The following is an 8,749-nucleotide window of genomic DNA, read 5'->3' on the forward strand; positions in this document are numbered from 1 at the left end:
TTTGGGGGTATTTTTAGCGTGTTTTTAGCCTTTTTTATCGGGGTTTCTCTTTTGCACTGATTTTGGGTTTGGTGGAAAAAAATCAGTGCAAAAGAGAAACCCCGATAAAAAAAGGCTAAAAACACGCTAAAAATACCCCAAAACCCAAACCTCTGCTTGGAGAGTAGGTGACAGTAACGTTACCGCCACCCACCACCCTGAACAGCAGTTTCAGTTGTATATTCATCTATTTCACATATCTTGATACCTGTTTGGTTCATACCCGATGCTGCATGCAAGTAAACTCAAACTCAGGTTACATGGATAATTAAAGCCACGAAAACAAATCGACTTGACGGAACCCTTTAGATAGAAGCATAATAGAAGCTAAAACAAACTAGCGAACTGTAACGTTACGTAACAAAACAATCTAACGTTGTACGATATAACAGTACCAGTACTCGCGGAAAACATTTGAACCGAAGTTCGAACATCAAAGAATACGCACGCAGCATACTTGCTTTCCAACTCAGAACCTGCCCTTCCGAATCGTGAGTGAATCTGAGCAGAATTACTCCTTGGTGAACTGGAGTGGAAGTTTTGTCACCGACCTCTGTCGTCTGCTTGAAACCGTGTTGATCTGTGACCTTGAACGATCTGTATTTCCATCTAAAACGACCTTCGGGCCATCCCTTCTTTGAAACCCTGGTTGGAAAGCTGAGTTTTCAGGCACTCACCTATTTGCTAAACAATAGTAGGCTTGTGACCTTGATCATCTTCACGTTTCTGTCACAACTCGTCAAATAGTCAAACTTTCCCGCGCTAAGTCAACCTTCCTTGACCTCCCGGCATGGTTCTGGGTTCCACTTCCGGGTCAGTCCAAGGCCAGCGACGTGGCGCGTTTTAGCCAATCACAGCACAGAAAATAGCCCTCGTGACCCCAACAGCGAATCAGAAACTCCGGTACATTCCCGCGGTGCTGTTGTGGCTCAAATTGCCTAGGGATCTACTAGACACTTGCATTGGACAGATTTAGTCACGTGGTGCATTGCCGCGCCGTGATTGGTTGACTTGTTGATCTGATCTTTGACCTGCACTTCCGCCGGCGAGCCCACTCCAGTTGGAAACTTCTGATCGTGACCAGGTAAGAGACTTTTCTCCTTGTTTCGCTCTTTGCTTTATCGACTTTTTCCCGACAGGATCGCGCTCTAGTGTAGCCCAACGCCGGCGTTTCCCGCCCGTGCAGTTATTTCGTGCGATTTCGGCGCGAATTCCCGCCCAAACCCGGGGAATCCCTGGTAGTACCGTGTAGCGGCCGCCACGTTGCATGTTTTGCGGGTTTGACAGCTGAGCAGACCCTTATCATAGACTAATTAGCGAGCTCGTTAAGGTACCGTTATACGCCAGGCGAGGCCATCGCACAAAACTTAACATGTTACCATAGCAAGAAGGCTTTACAGACACATTTTGCTCGAATTTCAGCTGAATTCCGTGTAAGAAATTCCATGTTTGTTGCCCTTGTTGTGAGTAGCCACGTATACTTATATACTTCCGTCTTGGCTATGTACGACCGGTATTTCCTCGTGATGCAAAATTAGAAATAAAACAGGAAAACTACTCTCTCAATTTCACGTTAATCTTATGTTGATTGAAGTTGAGAAAAGTCGAGGTTTATATTATGCAAGAAAGTGTGTTGATTGAAGTTGAGAAAACTGGAGGTTTATAAATGCAAGAGTGTAGAAGCATCTGGAAATCGGAAGTGTGCGTCTAGCTAGCGGAGTGCTTATACGTGTACCAAATCATAAAAATAAAACAGGAAAATATATTCTTTCAAGCTCACGTTAACTTATGCTGATTGAAGTTGAGAAAAGTCGAGGTTTTTATAAGGGCCTTATAAATTTTAGAGTGTAGAAATGTCTGGAAGAAGGAAGTGAGCGTCTAGCTAGCTGAGTGCTTACGTGTACCAACACAGGAGTGCTTGCGTGTACAAACCAACTTCTGACGGGAGGGTCATCTAACCAGGGCTGTTTACTATGCAAAAGCTTTTCAAAGTGCTGAAATGCGAATTGGAATCTTGTTTTTCTCGGCTTTGAGCTAGGATTTTTTTGTTGGGTGTCTAATTTTTTTTATTGTATGCTATGCACAGGCAAGCAGTGCAGGCACAAGCTCTCAAACACTACTTCCTGCATAATTTTTTGAGGTGCAAATTTTGAGTAAAACAGACTGCAGCCAAGTTTTTTTCCCTTTGTTACAACATGATTTTTTGTATTTATAGTAAGACTGAAGGGAGGAATGTGTAAATGGCAGGGGTTGGGAGTGGAAAAAATAGGGTGTCTTTAGGGTGTCCTACCAACAAGTAGGGAGTCCAAGTTTAGTAATTTTCAGTACAGGGCGTCCAAAAGACACCCTGAACACCCCCCTAGCTAAAACCTGTCTACAGGCTGTTTACTATACAAAAGCTTTTCAGAGTGCTGAATGTGAATTGGCATGTTGTTTCTCTCAGCTTTACTGCTGTTTATTTATGCACCGCGTCTAAAGGCTGCTCGCCGCTAAGTAAATTAGTCTACAAGCAAGCTATGCCTGACGAGCCTATATTTATTTAGGGGGGGGGAGCGCATTGTTGTCCAAAATTTAATTACTCAACTTCTCAAGGACATTCTACAATAGAACATCTTTGGTTTACAGTATACAATACTTGACGGTTGATAATGAATGAATGAATGAATGAAGACCTTTTTTTTAAATTGTATTGTACTCAGATACCCGCTGGGTTAAGTACAGGTCACAACAAAAGAATAGAATACAGATAACGTTACATATATGATGTTACATTGTCAAGTATTGAAGTAACTACAACTACGTAAATTTGGTTTCTTCTTGAAAATGAAAACAGGGAGGCCCACATGCCCTTTTTTGTAGATGGTAGAGCGTAATCGGCCGTTTTAATTCTACGTAGAGCGTAGACGGACCACTCTAATTCAACGTAGAGCGTAATTGGCGCATTTTGCATAGATAGAGCTTATTCATCGTTTTAATTCTGCGTAATGCGTTGTAGCCACTGTAGGAATTTATCGTAAAGCGTAATCAAGAGCTCTCAAAATTTAGCATAGAGCGCTGTCAGGACCCCCCCATGCATGCCCCCACTCATCAGGACTCGTTTGTTTGCTTGATGGTTGACAGTGAGCACGCCCACATGCCTGCATGTCCAGACTATCCTCCCTGCAGACGAAAACTGAGAAGATAAGTTTATTTACTCACCAAGTAACAAGATGTAAACACTTGTAAATAAATCTGTGTCGGTAAACAAACAGATTAAAAAAAATGCTAGTAACATGCAAATTCCAACAGAATGAAAAGTAAAGTTTTTTTTACCTTTCAAAAACAGTCACTGATTGAAGAATATTCTCCTAACTGAAAGAAGTAGGAATACACTAATCTCCAAGCAGATCATACGGTGGCTACAGTAAATACCTTCGGTGGCTAATGGACACTCCTCTGGCCGATGGATACTGCCTTGCCACCGTAGGATCTGCTTGGAGATTAGGAATACACACCCATTTCGCAGCCTCTGATTGGTCAGGAACCAGCCAATCCCACGACATCACACCTCATCATAACATTTAACTATTTAAAGCAGTGAAGCAGGTTAATGTTTTTGTCAAGGTCAAACTGACTGGTATCCAACCTGAGTTTCCTAGGTCTCCAACCCGAGTTTCATTCAGCTACCACAGATCCAGTAAGTGAAACATGTCCCACTATTTCTATGTGCGATTTTTACATTCAATGTTTGCATCCTACAGGAAATTCTCTCCGGTTTCACCTCAACCTCCGACCTCCGACCCCACCATGCAGAACCTGCTCCTCCTATTGGTGGTCCTGACCACGCTGACCTTCGCCATCCCGAAGCCCACGGACGGTAAGAAGGACCGCGTGGTGGACAAGCCGCTGAGCGAGCAGGATCACTATGGCGACGAACACAACTCCGACTACGATCATGACGCCTTCCTCGGGGAGGACGCGCACACATTCGACCAGCTGGACCCGGAGGAGAGCAAGAAGAGACTCGGGTAGGTACATGAATGAATGAATACACTGTAGGACTAGTAGTGTGGTGATTGCCAGGTTCACAGACTGGGGTAGGCTAGTATGTTCTTAAGTAAGCACACAGATGAGTAGTGTATTTGTTACTGTGGGTTCACGTTTAGAGGAAGTAACACTTAGTCTAGTAACAGAGCTGTGACCGTTTGTTACATGTACATCCTCATTAAACGATGATGAGTCATCTGACTTGTGTTGCTCGTGGCTCTAAATGCCCGAGGCCCTCATTATGCCTGCATGCTGTTTTAGGGTCACAAAAAATAAAGGAGAATACAGTTTTCTCATTAAAAAAGAGATGTGTAGAAAAACATTTTTTAAAGAAGCCACTCCCACACCTCAGCTTGCAGACTAGACAGGAGGAAGTGTTGTGCAGGAAGTGACCTTCAGGTGGGACAAACGGGGAGACAATGGAGGAAATCACCTCGGGGAGAATACTAGGCACACCCAACAGTGGAGTCACTGACAGTGACTCAACCTACACCTTTATAATTATATGTTGTCATTTGCAGGCCACTAAATACTTTTTATGTGATCTGCAATATTGCAAATTATCAGAAAATGATTTTCTTGCAATTTTCACAACTTTATCCTCCGTTTTCAGTCTGAATATTCCAACCTTGTTTTTAAAAAAGCAGGACAGTTAACGCACAAGTACACTTCAGACATACAAGATGCACCCGGACACTTTTAGACATACTAAACCTGAAGTTCGGGGGTGTTAGAGAAGGTTGGGCTCCGCCTTTCAATACCATGCCCTGGACACAGTACCTAATCAACCCACTGCCCCTACAGCCTCATAAAGGCTACAGGACTACAGTACCTTTACCTACCTTTAGGAGTCAGACAGCAAGACATGCCAATACACTTCAGTACACAATAAGACCCTTAAAGGCACACCAGAACACTTGAAGACACACCGTACACTTTAGAACGCACCAGAACACTTAAAGTGTTTTTTAAGACCCAGTTGTTGTTTCTTTCCTGCAGGGAAATGGTGGATAAGATCGACAAGGACAAGGACGGTTTCGTGACTCAGCAGGAGCTGAAAGAGTGGATCCAGTACACACAGAAGAAGTACATCCTGGAGGACGTGGAGAGACAGTGGGACAGCCACGACCTCAACAGGGACAAGCGCATCCACTGGGACGAGTACAAGAACACCACCTACGGATTCATGTCACGTAAGAATGATAGGATTCTCACCTGAAATTTTTCACAGCGTAGGGGTCAGGTAGCCTTGGTACCATCCTGGTGTCTGCAAACTAACCAGGACGTAAACTAACCAGGATGGTACCCAGACCAGGTGTCAGGTACAGAAGGAAAACTTTCGGCAGCACATGGTTGAGACATTATTTCCTGCTTACTGATTTTGTAAAGTTGTGCTTTCCCTCTGTTATAGCTTCATCCTAATATTTTTTTAAGATAAAATTATAAAGGTTCTCCCTCAAAAGAAACACCCCTAGTCTGGTTGAGAGACAGTGTAGGGGCTAAATCACAGCGTAGGGGTCTTAATCACTGTGTAGAACTATGCATTGCTTTCTTTGGTCTGTTCAAATATTGTCTGCTAGATCATTGGCTAAAAACCATCTACAGCTTCCTGACATGGCTCTGTTCTGATTAGTTGGTTCAAACCCTAACCTAGTTCTGATTGGTTGGTTCAAATCCTACCTGCGTCCTGATTAGTTCGAACCCTAACTGACTTGTGATTGGTTCCAGCAGAAGAGGAGCTGGAGGATGACAAGGATGATGGGTACAACATCAAGGACACGGTTCAAATTCTACCTGCGTCCTGATTAGTTGGTTCAAACCCTAACCGAGTTCTGATTGGTTAGTTCAAACCCTAACCGAGTTCTCATTGGTTCCAGCAGAAGAGGAGCTGGAGGATGACGAGGATGATGGCTACAACATAAAGGACATGGTGAAGCGTGACCTGCGTCCTGATTAGTTGGTTCAAACTCTGTGTTCTGATTGGTTAATTCAAACACTAAATGTGTTCTGATTGGTTACTTTAAACCCTAACCTTGTCCTGATCGGTTCCAGCAGAAGAGGAGCTGGAGGATGATGAGGATGACGGCTACAACATTAAGGACATGGTGAAGCGTGACCTTCGGCGCTGGGAGACGGCAGACAGCGACGGGGACAAACACCTGACCAAGGAGGAGTTCCAGTCCTTCCTCCACCCCGAGGACGTGGAACACATGAAGGACATCGTCGTACAGGTGGGTAGGGTTACCTGTCTTTCCTCTGTGTTGTACAGGTGGGTAGCCTTTGTGTTTAACAGGTGGGTACCTCTGTGTTGATGTCACACACACACTCACTGTCCGGTTTATCGTCTGTTGTTCCCTGTTTTCTGAGGGTTAGACGTGCTTGCACTGTGGTACTGAGGCTTGATGGCAGCTCGCCACTTGCCTCTGTCCTGTGGGTTGATGTTCTCTAAGTTCAGGTGGTGGAGGTCCTCCCTTATCCATTTCTTCTTTGGTCAACCACGGGGGTTTGGACCCTCAACATCCAGTGTGAGGATCTACTTTGGCCATTTGTTCCTGTCCATTCTCTGGAGGTATATCATAATATGATACATGATAATGATGATAATGATCCTCTTTGTTTTACAGGTGTGGATGTTTACCTGTCTTTCCTTTGTGTCTTCTGTGTTGTAAATGTCTAACATCTTCTGCTGCTTTTTGGGGGTTTCCTTTGTTTTTCATAATTTCATGATCGATATTATATACTACCTCCTGGAAAGATTCGGCAGTTTGGCAACTTGAGTCAGTACAAGGAATTTCCCATTGATGAGAGCAGTACGTTCTCAGATTGAGTCCAAATAGGCACTGATGGTGAATCTCTTGTGAATTGTTGCATTCTGTTGTCAACCTTGTATGTTTTTTTAATTAATCCTTATTAATTTTTGTTTGTGTTTTTTGCAGGAGACGCTGGAGGACATTGACAAGGACGGGGACGGGTCCATCTCTCTGGAGGAGTACATCGGTAGGCTTCCTTCAGTTTCCTGCTTTCTTCATTTTGTTTACCTTTGCAGAAGGAAAACATATTGTTTTTGCTCAGTTTCTTCTTCCTCTTCTTCTTCTCCAAACAAATGAGGGCTATGACTTGAACCAGACGTCTGTCACCATGGTAACTAGTGTTGGGTTACATCATGTTGCAATTTTATAGCAGGAGGGATTTATTCTCCTGTCACCATGTATATGAATGTGTTTGAGTAAGTGGGTTGTGATAGAATTTCCTTGGGGGCATGTTAGCCCTGGAGCTGAGGAGCTGGTCTCTGTAGGCCCTGGAAACAGTCTGGCATCTATGCTGCAGGGCTTGAAATTATAGGTGGTCCAGTGGCCATCGACCACTAAAATTTAGGCTGTGACAACTAGAAAAACACTTTGGGACATTTTTGGTCAGAGAAAATTTTGGCATCCAGGCTAGATTAATGACTAAGTCTTGTCTAACTTTTGGTTCCTTTTGGACTTCCCAAAAATCCGTGCTTGTAAGTTATAAACCTACCGTTACTAGTCTCCAGTGTCACTGATGAAAGGTAGTGGATGCTACCTGAAACGTCTGACCTTTTCCAGAATCATATCCAGTTGCTTGAGTAACTGTTTTTGACATAAATGAAAGCATCCTGTCCAATTGTCAGAGTCACATACATGTATACTGAAACTAGCTGATTGCAAGTTATTGCCATATTTGGATAATTCCATCACATGACTGTCACAGTGTGTCTGACCTCCTGTTCTGTCATTGGTGGATGATCAGGTGACATGTGGACGGGTGATGACAAGGAGGAGCCTGATTGGGTGAAGTCTGAGCGCGAGCAGTTCGGCACCTTCCGCGACAAGAACGGCGACGGTAAAATGGACAAGGACGAGGTCCGGGACTGGATCATTCCTCCCGACTACGACCACGCAGACGCCGAGTCCAAACATCTCCTGTTCGAGTCTGATGCAGACAAGGTGGGTAGAGGATCTTTCCTCCTAATAAACAGTTACCCAAGTAACTGGATTTGATTTTGCAAAAATCAAAAACTTTCCAAAATCATATCCAGTTGCTTGAGTAACTGTGTTTTGGCATATCTTATGTCTACCCTTCACTGACGGATCTTTCCTCCCATTTGTGTGCAGAAGTCAACTTGGTCCCATATGTACAGAACAATTGTGCACAATTATTGACAACAATGTTAAGAGATAGATATTTGTTAACTTGTCCACTGAAAAATTACTGTAAGCATTGTCCCTTTTTTTGTCCCTTTTTAATTTTTTTTTTAATTTATTTATTCGGCTTACAAAGAAGCCAGGGTGTCCCAACTAGTCAAAGACTATAACTAAGGGACACCCTGGGGGAAAGATGGAAATTATTAGACATACATAGGAATGTATATTACAGATTACATACTTGTGCCTTTTCTAGTGTCTTTTTTAAATGTCTTCTGTTAGTTAATGTATTGATTGTTTGTCTATGTGGATGGTTTCTCTAACTACCTTGATGTTAAAACTTGTGGCTAATAGTCAGTTAAAACATTTATATATAATGAGACTTTTTAACGCTATGAAAGATTTTGAAAGCTGTATTTTTATTATGAAGTAAAGACTAAGCTTTATCTCATCAATGGAATGAATAGGGTAAGCTCCAATTCATTCCAGTGTTGGAGATAAAGCATAGTCTTTACTTG

General features: G+C 43.2%; 1 protein-coding gene across 1 annotated transcript; it reads left to right on the top strand.

Moving 5' to 3' along the window:
* The first annotated feature begins 1,018 nt into the window (after positions 1 to 1,018).
* On the top strand, positions 1,019 to 8,087 carry LOC109481649 (calumenin-like). The gene is made up of 6 exons (XM_019784227.1): positions 1,019 to 1,123; positions 3,780 to 4,046; positions 5,065 to 5,258; positions 6,118 to 6,296; positions 7,002 to 7,062; positions 7,837 to 8,087. Exons 2-6 carry the CDS (start codon positions 3,826 to 3,828, stop codon positions 8,085 to 8,087), a joined length of 906 nt encoding a protein of 301 aa, XP_019639786.1. The 5' UTR covers positions 1,019 to 1,123; positions 3,780 to 3,825.
* Positions 8,088 to 8,749: the final 662 nt, after the last annotated feature.

This window comes from Branchiostoma belcheri, unplaced genomic scaffold (assembly GCF_001625305.1).
Source record: "Branchiostoma belcheri isolate BF01 breed outbred unplaced genomic scaffold, Haploidv18h27 scaffold57, whole genome shotgun sequence".
Taxonomy (NCBI): Eukaryota; Metazoa; Chordata; class Leptocardii; order Amphioxiformes; family Branchiostomatidae; genus Branchiostoma; species Branchiostoma belcheri.